Here is a 15,926-nt window from a genome sequence, read left to right on the forward strand (position 1 = left end):
TGTTCCAACTCTGTGCGGCCACGTGTGCGGCCAGTCCTCCGATGACCCCTTCCAAGTCAGCCAGCTTCCAAGTCTTTCCAAACTCCACGTTACAACTTCAACCTTTGACATCTCTCCATATCAACCTCCTCGGTGTGAAATTCAACATATACTCGGCACTCCCCAACACCTCTACTTTCGCAACCGGGGTGGCCGGCCTTCTGTTTTGAAGCGCTTTACGCACAGGCGAGACATTCTGGACTCGACGCACAACTCCGCCAATACAAATCGCAGCAAAGTTTGGTGCACCATGGATTACGGGGAGGCCTTCTTGAATAACCTTCCGTTGGCCTCGGAGGTCACAGAATATCCTGATATAGGGCTGCTAGGGGAAGATGACATTTTCAAGTCCTTCCTCAACGAGGATTTTGCAAAGTTAATGGATAGCGGCCAGTTTCCGCTTCAAGATCCGCTGTGTTCGCTGGTGGGCATGGACATGCCTCTACTGGACAGTAGTGGTCCTGGAGGTGTACCCGTACCTGTACCTTTCGGAGAGTCTTTCGGACAGTCGTCGGAACGCACAGGTTCATTGAGCCCGCATAGCGTCGCATCCAATCCTCATTCGTTCTCCTACTCGTCTCCGTCTTCGGCGGCGTCCGGTGGTTTGTCACCCGGAATGGAGTGGCTGCTCGATTTCGATGATGTAAGTACGGATTTGATAGGCGAAGGCGAGGGGTCTTCTTCAATTAGCGACCTGTCACAACCTGTCGAACCGAGATGCGTCGAAGGCGCATCAAGTATGCGAGGGATCGTAAGAAATAGAGAACAGTTTCTGGATCGGCCGAGCGTAGTGGCCCGAGTCGCTATGCGAGGGATAGTGAGCATTTATGCTACTTCAGGGCCATGTCGCTGACGCTACTCGTTTTTACACAAACAGAACCTTGCAGCACTTCAGAACAGTCTCGTATCCTCCGGCCCTCCACCGGCTGAGCCACTACTTAGCACAGCACCTATCGCAGCTCCGACGACTCTGGTATCCTGCGACGCCGACCTCCCCTTACCCGCTCTGGAGACACGTCTAGAGCCATTATTACCCATCAAAGTGGAACCTTCGGCGTCGTTGCCACTGCCGAAGAAAATCGAACCCATACCACTTCTGCCGGTGCCGACGCTACCAGCAAAGGCAGCAAAGCAACCGTTAGCCCCTAAAACCTCTCATCCGATTCATGTAAATATTCAGCCTAAACCAACGCCTGACGTAGCCAAACCTGGCCCAGCGGCACTGACCGCAGCCGAAAGGCGAGCAGAACGGTTGATCAAGAACCGCGCCGCTGCCTTGGAGTCGAGGAAGCGAAAGCGGGAACAACAGCAAAAGCTGGAGAAGGCCAGCGAACAGCTTTACGAAGATAACGAGAACCTGAGAGCCAGAGTGGCCGATTTAGAGGAGAAGAACCGACAGCTGACAGAGGAGAATGGGCGATTGAGGCATCGATTGTACAACTTGGATAAACGCGCTGCGGATGTTTCGGGGATCGACCCGATGAACTCATTTGCAGACCTCAGCACTGTCCTCTTTGAGGCGCCCAACAAGAAGGCAGTGGGAACTGCTCTCATGGCATTCTTCTTCTCGTTTGCCTTGATCTTCCTGCCCGGTTTCATGTCATCATCTCCCCATATCGGCGGCCATCTTGCCGGCAGAGCCTACTCCGACGAGAGCTCCGCCTACTCTGGGCTGAAGCTCCTCGACCCACCGCCGAAAATTCTCTACCTCCCAGCCTCGTCACCACTCCCTACCGAATCTGGCCTTGTTCCCTTGTCCATGACGCCAGCATCCATGCAAATCAGGAGCAGTATGGGCATACCACTTCATCGAGCGGTCTTCAACGATGTTCTTGAGAAATTGGTTGAAAGCTGCCCGAAATCGGAAGCTACCCGCGAACACCGAGCGCATCTCGCAACCCTCTCGAGTCTCTTCCATGATCAGACTCAGCGTGACAATGTCCTCGTACCCGCAGGTGCGCGCCGGAAAGTTTCCATTGACCGGTCTGGGAAGTCGTTCGAGCAGGCTGCCTCAAAGTACATCAAGTCGGATGACAGCAGTAAAGCCGGCTTTGTACATATCCCACCCGACTGTGGCGTACAATACGAGGCTGACGGAACCGGCGCGAAAGCAATCCCACACCTTACCCTCTCGGACTCCATCCACCTCCTTCCCTACCGATCGCTGTCGGATTCCGGCTCGAGATCTGCCCGATCAGATAAAGACGGATGGCCCGCGGACACGTTGGACGCTCCAAGATTCTCTCTTGTGGCGAAGTTACCGTCCTCGGAAGTGGAGGGTGATTCTTCTCGATCTAACGCGGGAGGGTTCCTGCACCTGGATTTAGAGGTCATTGACGCTCGTCTGGTGAAATGGAACGAGAGCGAGCCTTGAATGGAGAGGCTCTCGTGACCGTCGAGGTGTATCGACGAATGGGCTGTACAGAGCATCCCCATGTATGATATCAAATGTATGGATTGCGGTTTTTTTGGGCTCGGCTGAGATACTTGAGGAGGCGAGACAGCTTAGTTTTCAGCCTATGTATTCCATCAGTGAGTAGTTGTATGGCTTCTACATGAATATCATCTATTGCCTGCATGCATTGCACCGCTAGTATTCGGATATCTGCCCGGAAGGAAAAAGCTTCCGAGGTAGATTTGGCTTTCGATCTTCGAAGTTCGCGTCAGTTTCGCGTCGATAATTTTGGCTGAAGTTCGTGGCTGTGCCACATCGAGCACGCCCCTTCGAACGAACTCTGAACCCTCGAACTGGGCCCATTTAGCTTTAGCCAACGGCTCCAGCAGACAATCGAGCCCAAAACCATCACCTTCGAGGATGACGTCGGCAGACATTCTGGTGCAGACAGCAGGCTACGGCTACCACCCTCACGCCGATGAAGACGATTACGACGAGCAAGAAGACGAGCAAGAAGACGACGAACATGACGATATTGAGGCCGAATTCGACGAGCTCCTCGAAGCGCAAGTGCGGAATGACATAATCCAGGAAGACGAGGAAGAAGACGACGATGACGACGAAGAGGAGGAGTACAGAGTGGGAAGGCATCACGATCATGGACAGCCAGCTACCTTCGTCCCCCAGTTTCGGCCGGGAATGCCGCTTCCCATGACGGCGTCGGTCGATAGCGAAATTTTCCATGTCAAGAGCAAAATTGCCCACATTATGGGGTTGCTGAATCAGGAAGGGAATTTAACGGGGGAGGAGGCGGCGGCGGTTGAAAGGTTGAGAGAGGTGAGGAAGGAAGGAAGGAATCAAGTCTGGCCCGGCTTTTTCAGCGTTTCCCCACTGACTTGGTGTTTGTTCAACAGCTTGCAGAAAGCGCAACGCAGAATATCGTCGCATTACCGGCTCCTGTCGCATTACTGGATCCGCAAACGAGTGTCCCACCAGCGGTCAGCTTCCCGACCTATCCTGAACCGGACGCCTTTCCGATGCTAGTAGCCGCCGCGTTAGCCGCCCAACCTGGCCCTCACAAAAATCTCATCCCGGAACCAGAAGTAGAGTCCGGCGAGACGGACGGCATCGTGAGACGCAGGCGGAAACCCAAGGAACGCTATCGGTGTCCAAATGTCGACTGCGATAAGACATTCACGAGAAAGTTCAACCTCCAGGTGCACATGAAAACCCATGATCCTGAGCGCCCACGACCGTTTCTTTGTCCTGTATGCCAGCAGGGGTTTTCACGGCAGGTTGATTGTATACGGCATACCGAAAGTGAGTAAAAGCTGGTCATTCCTTCTCACACACACATAGCTAACAACCGTCATGTCTTCCTTCCTTCCCAGCCCATGTCCAAAAGAAGCATACGTGCGTAGAGTGTAACAAGGTCTTCAGCCGCAAAGATGCTTTGAAAAGACACATCACAACTGGGCGCTGCATGCAGACGGCACTCCTGCCAAGCTTGAGCGACTTTGCCTCACCAACATCAATAGAGGATCTTCACTTGGCTGCATCTCTGGCCGCACAAGAACAAGTACAGCGGCTACAACAGCAACGTCAGCAGCACCCTGCCCCAAGCGCTTTAGATGCCCTCGCGGCCTTCGCAGAGGTTGAGCGGAATGCACTCAGTCAGGCTTCGTCTGGCGGATTGTCACACGGCGGAGATGACGAGATGCGAGACACTACAGCATTGCACACTGCGTCATCTCTAGTTGGTTTGTCCGCCCCGCTGGCGCACACCAACCTTGCTCTACCGCCTCAACCCGGAAGTCTGGAAGAGGCTGTTACGGCGGCCATAGCGGCAGCGGACGTTACGACGGCAGAAGGGGTACGGACGCAACCCAGGGCATCTTTTGCGCAGTATAACCGTTTGCTTGAGCAAACACCACGGACGGCAGTTTCAGGGCAATATTCATAAGCAGCGCGCAGTGTCTTTTCGCCCTTCCTAGATATATACCACCGGATTGCATCAACTACCGTCATCATGCATACATGTAGAGGACCTGTACAAAACTCCGAGTTGAGTTATCAAAATCTAGTTCAGAGATACATACATTATGGCGCCAAAACCGTAATACGCCGCGCAACAGTAAACTAAGCTGGAATCCTAAAATATTGAGACACTAAAGATATACAAGAACAGACAAGGAAAAAAAGACTATCTACAGATGGTGAAAAAGCGGACCAGTGACTGAATCCGGAAGGGTAAGTTACAGCCGGAGATCCGGGGTACTTTGCGATTTGGGTATTTGCAGAAGTCTGGCTGCCATCCCGCGGCGGCTAATGATAGCCGCCGCATGTAAGGGATCCAGGGCATTGATCCAGGCGTCGAGTTCATCGAGCGACGGTGTCTGGAAGAGGATCGAGGACGAGCGGACTTGCATGGCAAAGATGTTTGGTTTCTGAAGGAGCGGGAAAGTAAGGGTTCTGTGAGATGATCCTCATTTGAATTTCAGTGCGGAAGTGTTTAGCATACCTTGGTAATCTCGGACAGACGCGGGGAATGTGTCAAATAGATACCCTCCAAGCCAACCACCGCACATAGCTTCGTCTCGCTCTGGTCGGCATACACATAGAGGAAGGGCCGCCTGATGACGAACCATTCTTTGCTCCAAACATCGTCCCCATTCTCAACCCAGCTCATCGCACCCCGTTTCACGACTGGCCCTCTTTCAACGTGTCTCACGTCGGCTTTGTACGCCATATACCGATCCTTGCCGAATGTCGTTGAGGCGCTGTTACCGAGTACGAGGCTGTGAAGGCTCGGGTCGCGCGGGTCTCTCCGTCGCCATATTTCGAGCGACTTTCGGAGAAGAGCGTTTCCTCGCGTGCTATCCGTTCGATTGCGAGACGGAACATTTTGGCAGATCTCTGGAAATCCTTGACGGAGACGGTCCGCTTCCAGTTTGTTGGCCAATCGTCGCCTGGTTGCCTCCCACTGAACGATCAGTTCGGGCCCATGCGGCTTCCAGCCGGCTAAGCCCTCTTCGCCGCGGATGTAAGTCCCACCTTGGGAAGCGTCGTGCGATGTGTACGTCAGCGCTCTGCTTGTGGCAGACGACGACCGCATGATGATGTTGAAGACGAAGGAGCTGTACGGCAAATAACGAGATCCACCAATGGGCCCAAACGAAGAAAGGCCAAGCAGGCCGGCAAGGTACCGTGGTGAAGTTCGAACGTTGTAGTCGCGATCCACTATCATAACGGCGATGTCCGTTTCAAAGTGCAATTCCTCAGGTAGCCTGGCCGCAGACGATGGCGGGTGCTCCATCTCGGCGGTGAAGTGCAAACGCAACAGAACCTTCTCGCCCTTCCTAGTCATACTGTTCAGCCATGCGCATTCATGTGCGCCGCTATCCCAGCTGCAGACGATATTCAAGCTCCGTCCGTTCTCATGTGCTTCCTGCCTGCGTGGCACGCGCAATCGGACCATGTCGCTTTCCATTTCCACACTCGGCTGCTCATTCGCGATGATGCCATCTTTCGTTGAGAGCCTGACCTTTCCGATGTCGACGCGCGTAATCCGTTTCCACCGGATTTGTGGTCCATGGGAATGGGTCAAGCGAAGCCCGACACGACGCTGCAGGCCGTGGCGTAAGAGGAAGGAACCCGCGTCAGTGTCTTTGGTAGCCTCAGTCAAGGTTGGTTTGTAAGAACCCAAGGACCGCGATGCCTCTGCAATCTCGATTTGGCACAGAACTGGGTAACGAAGCTCGGACGTAGACGTCCCATTCTTCGATGGCAGCGTCTGCTGCTTGCCAGGGAATGGAGGCACTTGCGGCGAAGATGGGGAGGCACAAGAATCGTCTGGAGCATCTGATTGGCAGTCTGCGGGAACCAACTGACTCTCACGATTGTGGAATGTTTCCTCGATCATCTCTGAGACTGGCTTCTGCCGCCTCCCGAAAACATCGAAGCGCATCATGCCATTCAGCAACGTGTCTCGCACCGCCGCCCCGATTTTCACGCGAACCGTTTGGCTAAAGTCGAACACCACGACGTCCGTACCGAAATCGGTCGCCGGGTCCGTCGCGAAAACCCGGTTTGCATCAAAGTCCTCAGCGTGCCCGCCCGCAGAACGCTCCTGTCCAAATGACTCTCCGGAGAATTGCACGTGTAGCTGCGTGAACTCTTCTTCGAGGATGCCGCCCAATGACAGAATGGAGACCTCAAATAGAAGGGTCTCTCCATCTTCAAGCTCATCCCTTCCAGAAGCAGTCTGCCCCTCAATGGCGCCAGTTCTCTCACTTCCGATGACGCTCACGACAACTTTGATACATCCCTTCACATGCCCTGTCTCGGTAACAACGTCGCAGTTGACCTCTTGCGTCATCCCCCATATCGTGTTGCGCACGCACACCCACGCGGATCCGATGCGATCAAACCATGGACAGTCCCCTGCATTGTAGAAGCAGCTGGTATCCGGTGTATATCCGCCCGACGAGTGATCTGACAGGTAGTATAACTCCCGCATCAGAGGTAACCTCTCTCGCAGGGTATCCGATGTCCACATATAGACGGAATCGTTGCAGCCGTCAAGGACCTTGATTCGGAATATCGGACGCTGGCGCTGGAGACGGGCGAAACTGCCCACAACCGGGCACTGGTGATATGCAGTCCCGTACGGCATTTGTTGGCAATCAGTGACCTCCCAGAAAGAGGTATTCGTATCACTGCACAGGGCTATCTGATACAGCACGTTCCTGTCGAGCTCTTTCGCTATGACATTAGCTTCCTTCAAAATCGCGGCCGCGTCCACAATCTCTCTGGCGATTTGAACGTATTTTCGCGATCGCCATCTGCTTGCGAACTCCCGCACCAAGTCATCCCGGAAGGACCTCCCCCTCCTCGATCGTGTTGACGGCTCAGGCAATGTCCCCACTGCAGATGACCCGTCCCGAATCGGGTCTGTGAGTGACGTCCCAGCCGATGGAGACATATCGCCAGCGTCCCAGGACATGGAAGCACGAGGATGGGAAGTATCTTGTATACGAACTCGCGACCCACGTTTCCAGGATGTCATGGATTTCGGCGGCGCCTCAGAACCAGTTTCATATGCCTCGTCTGTGAAGCCTCGCCCTTCACTCGCGGGTAGACGTCGGCCTTGACGGTAAAGCATGGCTATCGACTGCTCCGAAGTTGTCGGACTAGGTGAATCGAAGTATGATGCAGTCCCGTCATCTGCTATTGATGGTATGCTAGGATTAAGCATAGAGGTGGGCCTCGCAATAGGACCGCCTCTTCGCTGCTTTGGTGGGGCGTTCGGGTCATTGAACCTGAAAATGTGGCGATCCCCCAAAATAATGCAATCCCCGGCGGAAAGTATCTGACCTGAGAGCGTTAGTCAGAGTACTAGAACACGAAAACCCCGTGACTGCTAGGTTTCTCACCTCCGGCTCGTTGATCGGACGTCCGTTCACCATGGTGGGCGCATCATGTTCAGGCCGAACAGTAACCTTGTGTGTATGATCTGCGCTCATGACACAATGGGATGGGAGTATGTTCGGACCCACCAACCGAATGTCTGCGCAGTCGTGAGAGCCAACCCGGTATAGACCCGGCGGTAATGGGTATAGTAAGCTTTCGGAGAAATGGGGGTATTCGCTAAGATTCAGAAGGTGCGGTATGCGTGGGGCTTGGAAATTCATCGAGCTTGTAACGGATTGTTCCGAGGGCGAAGTAGGACTTCGGTCCCCATTCGCATTCCCACGTTCGACCTGCAAATCCTGAGTTCTCCGCTGCAGAAAGTGAGAGGAGCGCTGTTGCAGTAGCCACATTCCCGAGTTCACTTACCAGCTTGTCTTCGAAGCTTTCGGTGATTTGAGCTATGAGCTTCTCGCTGGCTTTCAGAGCATCTTTGAGCGCTCCAACGTCTTCCGTTCCAAGGAGCTCGTCCGCTCCGGATGCTCCCGACAGTTGACTTGGTGCATCGGAAGCTGGGCTTTCCCTTGAGGGTACATGCGCCGAAGGTGACAGCTCCAATGATTCGTACCGGAGCAATTTCGACTTCAGAGTGGAGATTTCTTGTTGCAGCTCGCGCAACATTCTGGCATTCGAATCTTCGTTGACGATAGCTTTGTTGACGATACGCTTTGCTCTGTCTGCGTAACGAAGGGTGGACAGGGTTTCATCGTAATTGACATCGGCCGGACTGATCGCAGCGATCATGACGGTTTTCGAATTGCCGCCGAGGCAATCCTTCAGCAGCCAGGTAAGCGCAGAATCCCGATAAGGTATGTGCACTTTCCTTTGCTTCGCGGAAGATAGACCGTGGACGTCAGATAAGTTGGTCTTGCTTCTGGCGACCTCTTTCCCGGTAGCAGTTGACAGGTCAGCCAGCGCGGATATAACTTTCCCCAGAGTGGTCAGGGACTTGTTGATATTGGCACCTTCCTTCAGGCGCAGGCCAGTGTTGCCCGTTGCATCTGCACGCTCGCTGCCAGCAAGATCCACGAGACAGATGCGGGACACCTTCTCGGCCGTTATACCCAAGTCCGGTTCACGAGAACGCTGGGTAAGTATGATCGTGAAGACCGCATGACTTCGGCTCGACGTAGCATTCATGTTCGTTTCTGCTGTGGTCCGTGCTTTGTTACCCTCATCCATCAAAGTTGCAATCTCTTCGTACGATCTCACAACAAGCTTGCTGAGGTCTTCCACATATGGACCCAGCGAGGGGTGTTCCCGAACTCTCAGATTGTTTTTCACAACCGGATTGAGCAGATCCCTAACTCGCTCGTTGTAGATTTCGATGTAGCTCACTTCGACGTTAAAGGTGGTATTGGCGTCGACGTTTGCATCGATCTTCGAGAAAAGTTCTTCGCATGCTCGCGGAATGACACCCTTCTCTTGGCCGTAACCCATCATAGAATAACTCTTTCCCGCACCTGTCTGTCCATATCTGTAGCCGTTTTACATCGGTTAGGCGACACAGATCATTGTTCTGTTGAGAAAGGACGAACTTACGCGAACACACATGTGTTGTATCCTTCGAAAGCATGCTCCAATATGTCCTTTCCAACGGCATTGTACACCGTCTCTTGCGACGCAAAGTGATCGTCACTCTCGGCAAATGACCAGAAGCAGTTGTCAAACGTAAACGCTCGTTGAGTTTCCTCAGCAATCGATGCCGTCAAGCGACTTTCGGAGCCTCCCGTCCCTCCTGGCTTCGTTAATTGCACAGCCTTGCCATTGACGCTCACAATCTTACGTGCGCCCTTAAAAATCTCACGCTCATTGAAGGGCCTCACTCGAATGACCACCTGGAAGTGTAAGTATATGAGTATGGAAGTCACAAAAAGTCAGACGGGCGTGAAATTCACCTTTACAGACGACATGGCGCTTAGACTGTACACTCTCCGCACAGTGCTTCAGTCTGTTAGGGAAGCTGCAGACGATTACGACCGGAAACGTCTCACGCACGTCTCACGTGTGCGTGAAAGAATGGGCAGCCGGGCTCAAAGTGTCACGGCGGGCGGAAATTTCGACACGGGCGGGTCGGAAATGCCAAGCGTTCGACGAGTTTCAGCTCACTCCGCTCAGTCTGTAAGCGGGCGCAAGACAAATACAAGGTGCTAGTTCAGACAAGCTTCACAACCTGCGTTCCAGGCGGAGAGCGCTCAGCGACTTGGCGAGGGAACTTCGGTCAGCCCGTACCCGCTAGACTTCACACCGGTCTACGACTTAGGCCTCCGCTTCTAGATAGATATCTGGCGAACCCCCCTGCCAAGAGCGGCCTGCCGGTACGCAGCAAATGTTAAGTGTTGGTCTGACAGCCTCTGACTTCCAAACGTGGGCGAGTCGGAGAAGGAGGGATTTGAGGCAACCACTTTGTCCTTCCCACACGTCATGCATGCTCAGTCGCGCTGTCACAGGAGACGATCTCTGTCGAAAGGTGGAGCACAAAACTCCTGCCTGACTCCGGGCCAGCTGCCCCAGTGGCACGCAGAGTGGGGCCGACGTTCGCACAACGACAAAAGCCAAAACTTCGAAAGCTTCGGAGCCCACCACCCATCCCTCCCCTACCTTCATCATGAGAGTGGGTAAGTCAATACACAGTGGTGCCAGCGCTGACCGTCGACCTCAACCAGCATTCCCAGGCTGCCTGCAGTTTGCTCCAAGGCTCAAGGATGTCGAATGGAACAGAAGGCGTTGCTCACAGCTCATAGAGGCAGAGGCGGTTGAACGTGGATCACTGAGTCTACTGATCCTGCCCGAAATGTGTTTCACTGGTTGGGCTAGACAAGGGTTGCGGTCGAGGTGTCGAAGCCATCGCTGACGTTAACCCTTAGGCTACACTTTCAAAGACAAAGAAGACATAATGCCACTGGCTGAAGACGAACAGGGAGAAACGATAAAATGGGCCGTCCACTGGGGTACGGGTGAGGGACCCGTTTTGCGGACGTGTGCTGAATACTCACGAAGGGTAACACCTCGGTTAGCCAAACGCCTGCGAACTTTCATCCAACTGGGATACCCACGGAAGCATACTGCGCGGGACGGTTCGATAACGCTCTATAACTCCGTTTCTCTCGTCTCCCGGAGCGGGGAAGTGATCTACACCTACGATAAACATTTTCTATATGAGCTCGATGAGCGCTGGGCTGCAGAAGGGACTGGATTTCTATCAATTGACGTCCCACCTTTTGGCAAGGTGCGTATCACCCGAAAAGCATATTAGACGTCGCCATGGTGCCGAACTCAATCTTTGCAAGGTCGGACCGGGCATATGCATGGACGTGAACCCCTATCGATTCGAAGCGCCCTTCGAGGCGTTTGAGTTTGCCACCTTCCACAAAGCTCAAGGGACGGAGATGGTGATCTGCTCTAATGCTTGGCTGATGTCCGAAGGTGTTGACGAACGCTCGCAAGACGTATGCCTTCCTACCATCAGATACTGGGCTACGCGAATGTCGCCGCTCATAGATTGCGAAAAAGCGCTTGTCTTCGTAGTGGCCAATCGCACGGGGGCTGAGGGAGGTGAGCACCTTTGTCATGCTTAGCGGGCAATCACGCCTTGCTTACCCGGCGGCGTGCGTTTGTAGCCTCGACATTCTGTGGCACCAGCTGTGTCCTGAAATTCGAAGATGGTGGCATAGACCTCTTAGGAGCGTTGTCTGCAAGCGAAGAGGGACTATTGCTCGTGGACATGTAACCGGTGGCACTTCTGCACTTTTGAGGAGTTGGGTTGGCAGTTAATTACGGAACGCCAGAGAACCTGAGCGAGGTGGTGGCATCGCGGAAAAGCCCGCTCAGATATGGCGGAGATGACACATCCCTTCGGAGTCCAGACAAGCAAGCGCTTTCGACCTCGGCACATATCGCGGCTTCAGGTGTTAGGTGTTGAACCAATCCCCTGTAGTTTTGAGTGGATGAGATTTGCGACGTTCGCTTGCTTGCGGAGATCGTTACGAGTGTAGGAAGAATGGAGCGCAGGCTTCAAGTTGAACCGGAACGGGCCATCGGTTTTGCCCAGAGCGCGCGGGACTTTGGAACATCGGTAGCCTCTGAAGCTGCGAGACCTCTGTGGGTTTGCTGATTTGCTTGAATGGATGAGCACAAATAGCCGATGTGGCAATGCTGAAGGATATACTTTTCAAGGAGAGCAACTTGTCGCAGCAGAACGCTGGGTGTGGTTCATGAGTCTTGCATTGACCATTTATGCAACATAGGAATGTTTGATGTGGTATCCGCATTTGAAGCTGAGTCCGTGATTACGAAGCGCCGGGAACTTCGTGTTCAGGAGTTCAGCTTCGACTGTTCGACAACGCGTCTGACGTTGCAACGGTTTGTTGATTGCCGCGAAAAAAAGGCTCCAAGTTGCAGACGAGGCATTTACTGTTTCGGGTGTCTGCCAACTGTGAAGCAGCACGCAGCGAGTCTTGTACGCCGAATTCACCATAACAAAGAAGCCAAACTCATCACGCTGCTAGAGAGGATTTTGTCCGTATGAACAACCAACAGTGCGTTCGCCGCCAACCACTGAATACTAGCCACCACAATTGACCCGGCTTCAGCTCGTTGTCCAGCCGCCATGCACTTATACCGTTCGGCTAACGCTCTTCTCGCCAAAACCGTCACCTGATCACGCGCATTGATTGCGCATACTTCACACCGGAAGGGGGACAAACAAGAGAATGGCACCGATATCCAGGGAGCTGCCGATATGGGAACGTAGAGTCAGTAGTTGCTCGGGAGCGATGGCATAGAACTTGGACGGGTGCTTGTATTGCATATCCACAGCTGCAACAAGATGGACCGTCCACAGGAGTGCCTCCAGGCATTGGAGCCGCAGTGGGTTCTTCCTGCCACTGACCGACCAAAAGAAGGGCAGCAAGAAGACGTCTGCAATACCGCAGGCGTACGCGGAGAATGGCATATGAGGATGCAGTAACAACAATTTGCAGACACCCAGAACCAAAGGCGTGGGGCTGAGATGGCAATGCTACATGCTTTTGAAGGTGTCACTGCAGCAGGTAGCTAGAAACACATCAAGGCCCCGTTGATGGGGAACTGATCCATCCTGCAGTGTGCACTACTGAGGAGTCCGCTCAGGTTTGGCCAATATTGCCAATGGATGCACACGCGTTCTGCTTACGGAACGGACGTGCTGTCACCTGTCACCTGTCATTACGTCAGCAGTCCTGTCATCACGTCAGCAGTCAACAACTCCGCTTGGCCAAGAATGGGAGTCATGGTAGCCAGTTCCTCGGGCGTGGCTACGTAGGAATGCATAACTCGCGCTAAAAGTGCATAGCTCGGGTTAGGTTAGACTAGTTAGACAGTTGCCGGTAGACCCTGATTGTAGGAGGCCGGGTAAGGCCGACTCACCGACGGCAAAGGGGTCAGGTTTGTTAATCAAATGGTTCATTTTCGGCTGTGAGAATGTCTTATTCTGGAGGTGAGCTATGCACTTTTAGCGCGAGTTATGCATTCCTAGTCATCCCCCAGTTTCTCTGGCGGATTGATAAGAGCCAGCGTAGAGAATAAAGCAGCCAATTGTATTCCTCTAAAAGGTCAGAAGATGCAACAAAGCGGGCAACGGGACCTAGGCTGCTAAACTCTAGTATCTACGACTGGTATCTAACCCAAAAATCCCTTGGGCACGGTGCAGCGAACGACACCGTGCGTTTCAAACACCCCAGAAACGAGGGCGACATTCTGCTTGCTGTCCACCTCGAAGACGGTGGACCCAGACACAAGGTTGCCATCGTCCGACCAAATACGCTTGGTGGTGCCATCGGGGCGGATGACATCTACCCACGAGGGAGCGATGGACTTCTTCCCAGCAGCGTAGTCTTGGAAGGTAAAGGCATTGGGGTGGCCAGCTGGGGTGAGGTTCTTTGTGTCGGGATCATAGGAGAGATTGTCCGGGATGTAGTCCAGATTGTATCGCTTGTGGACCGACAAAGTGTGATCAGCGTTCTGCTCGAAAGCAACAACGTCCCCCCCAGTGGCTTCGTTCGCGTAGATAATCTTGCCATCTGTGTTCATTCCATTTGCGCCGCGCATGCCCTCAAAGGCTTTGATGCACTTGACGGTGCCGGTGGAGAAATCGCAGTAGGAGATCCACGAAAGAGGCAACTGGCCGTACTCCTCCAGACTACGGGCGGCACCGGCGCGGTTGCCGTGGTCGTTGGACACGTAAAAGGACGTGGCGGAGGTAGGCGCCACGTTGTTGGGCGTGAAGATCAAGGGATCTTCTATGGTCTTGATGTGCTTGAGGGTCGTGGTGGACACCTTCGGATCGTATTCCAAAACCTCGACGACCGAGTAAAGGCTGTCGGGGTTGTAAGGGGTCTGAGCCCGATGGTTCACGACGAACAAACGAATGGCGGTGCTGTCGACCTTGGGGAGGATTTTCATGCCGTGGGGGTGGAACGACGGAAGAGGCGGGGTGATGGTGAGCTTCGTCAAGCCTTGCTCGCCGGTCCCGGCGGTATCCTTGGCGTAGAGGTACGTGAAGATCGCTCCGTTCCCTTGCTTGCCGTACTCCGCATCCAGGAACGCCATCCCTGGCATCCACCCGGCCGTTTTGTTTGGTCGAATGCGATAGGGATCTGATCCCAGGAAGGCCGTCTTGGTGGGGCGATGCATTACAATGTCCTCAACCATGACTGGCTTCGATCCATCTTCACCGACCGGACCGCTTGCCCAACGTTTGCAATTCTCCTGGCCGACTTTCGCGACCATCAGACGACCAATGCCGGTGTCGACAAGAAGTTCGGGAATCCAGGCATTGAAAGGAGTTGGCCCCAAGAGAGTATTGGAAACGGGTCCGAGGACCGTGTCGATTTGTGCCTCGGTACGGCCGCTCAGGGCGACAATGGTCGCCGAAACGAGGAGGAGAGGCTTGCAAAGCATGATGGTAGTATGAAGAGTAGTAGTGTGTCGCTACTGGGTATGCGAAAGGATCGGAGAGACTGTAGAATCAAGGGGATGAGCCCGCACGTGGCTTTCTTAAATACTTTTTTGGACTGGACGCCTCCTAGCTCGAAAAGCTGGCGGTTCGCGACCTCACCGCCTCCCACCATCGGTGCTCGAGCGAGAATAGGAGCAGAATCAGCCACGATCCGAACATAGACATTGTTGTCTTTGGGGGTCTCCCGTTGATCTCTAAACATTGGGTTCAGCCGAGTGAGGCTAAAAGAAGATGGGTTCGGCATGTTTATTTGCAGCATATCCGGATGTTTCCTTTTGGGGCGCGTTTTGTCAAGAAGTTTAGAAAGGTGGGGGATCTTTTAAAAGCCGCCGAGGCCCGCCAAACGTTGTAAAGTAGGGACAGACATATGGACGGATCCCCACTCATTTCGGCGGAGCCGTCTGCCAGACGAAGAGGAGGATCTGGGCCGTTTCGCGGCAGTGCCTCTTTCGTTGTTGATGCCCTTCGTGGCCCGCATACAGCTGAAGACAAGCCTAGAAGGGAGGACCCATCGCAAGGCAATCAGAGGTTCCCCAGATAACAGAGTGCCTGGCAAAATGTAAAGTTGTCATACTCGAATCATAGTGATTTGTACGGAATTTATTGTCACTAATTCACTCTAGGGTATGTACAGGAGGTACGGACATTCAGGGTATTCTCGAAGAGGGCTATTATATGTACGTATGAGGGCCTATGTAGGATTCCGTGGCGGACCGAAGTGTGGTATGTACAACGCGGGAAGCGAGTTCGCGGTGGTGATTGATGCGTTACTTGGTCGGCAAGAAGGGGTGCTATATACATGCGGTGAGCTTGTCCGCGCAGGCGAACGAGATTTATGAGGTCGGCAACTCGGGATCGAGCTATGTTAAGGCATATTTGGGCGGTTGCGTGCTTGTTCGGATGGCGTGCTTGTATTTTGGTGGGGCATTTTTCTTTTCCTCCTTCTTTACTTTCGCGAGTTTTCGGGCTTGCTTAGCTTCGGAGTGCCAGAGGTGCTGTTGAGCGAAGATGTCGGTCATGTTTCCG

At 53.6% G+C, this 15,926-nt stretch overlaps 6 protein-coding genes across 6 annotated transcripts; 4 read left to right on the forward strand and 2 right to left on the reverse strand.

The window, feature by feature from the left end:
* Positions 1-45: 45 nt before the first annotated feature.
* EV422DRAFT_511083 (uncharacterized protein) lies at positions 46-2,616 on the forward strand. The gene is made up of 2 exons (XM_053068982.1): positions 46-682; positions 917-2,616. The coding sequence occupies exons 1-2, from the start codon at positions 290-292 to the stop codon at positions 2,411-2,413; spliced, it is 1,890 nt and encodes a 629-aa protein (XP_052929935.1). The 5' UTR covers positions 46-289; the 3' UTR covers positions 2,414-2,616.
* Positions 2,617-2,795: 179 nt separating this feature from the next.
* EV422DRAFT_6711 (uncharacterized protein) lies at positions 2,796-3,767 on the forward strand. Its single transcript, XM_053074294.1, has one exon. It carries the CDS (start codon positions 2,855-2,857, stop codon positions 3,476-3,478), a length of 624 nt encoding a protein of 207 aa, XP_052929936.1. The 5' UTR covers positions 2,796-2,854; the 3' UTR covers positions 3,479-3,767.
* Positions 3,616-3,899, forward strand: EV422DRAFT_488240 (uncharacterized protein; the record flags this gene model as incomplete). The annotated part of the gene is made up of 2 exons (XM_053067419.1): positions 3,616-3,754; positions 3,826-3,899. Coding segments are annotated over 2 exons (213 nt in total), but the record flags the coding sequence as incomplete, so codon positions are not given.
* Positions 3,900-4,689: 790 nt separating this feature from the next.
* EV422DRAFT_592939 (uncharacterized protein) lies at positions 4,690-10,300 on the reverse strand (the record flags this gene model as incomplete). Its single annotated transcript, XM_053073559.1, has 6 exons — positions 9,802-10,300; positions 9,446-9,741; positions 8,273-9,380; positions 7,870-8,217; positions 4,956-7,805; positions 4,690-4,881 (listed from the first exon to the last, which is right to left on the reverse strand). The coding sequence occupies exons 1-6, from the start codon at positions 9,814-9,816 to the stop codon at positions 4,690-4,692; spliced, it is 4,809 nt and encodes a 1,602-aa protein (XP_052929938.1). The 5' UTR covers positions 9,817-10,300.
* Positions 10,181-11,544, forward strand: EV422DRAFT_511088 (protein N-terminal amidase Nta1). The gene is made up of 6 exons (XM_053068983.1): positions 10,181-10,221; positions 10,354-10,521; positions 10,579-10,710; positions 10,771-10,854; positions 10,921-11,132; positions 11,194-11,544. The coding sequence occupies exons 2-6, from the start codon at positions 10,512-10,514 to the stop codon at positions 11,479-11,481; spliced, it is 726 nt and encodes a 241-aa protein (XP_052929939.1). The 5' UTR covers positions 10,181-10,221; positions 10,354-10,511; the 3' UTR covers positions 11,482-11,544.
* A 1,879-nt stretch (positions 11,545-13,423) lies between these two features.
* Positions 13,424-15,234, reverse strand: EV422DRAFT_511105 (uncharacterized protein). Its single transcript, XM_053068984.1, has one exon. It carries the CDS (start codon positions 14,840-14,842, stop codon positions 13,562-13,564), a length of 1,281 nt encoding a protein of 426 aa, XP_052929940.1. The 5' UTR covers positions 14,843-15,234; the 3' UTR covers positions 13,424-13,561.
* Between the last annotated feature and the right edge of the window lie 692 nt (positions 15,235-15,926).

The sequence above is a fragment of the Fimicolochytrium jonesii genome (assembly GCF_025526975.1).
Source record: "Fimicolochytrium jonesii strain JEL569 chromosome Unknown EV422scaffold_1, whole genome shotgun sequence".
Taxonomy (NCBI): Eukaryota; Fungi; Chytridiomycota; class Chytridiomycetes; order Spizellomycetales; family Powellomycetaceae; genus Fimicolochytrium; species Fimicolochytrium jonesii.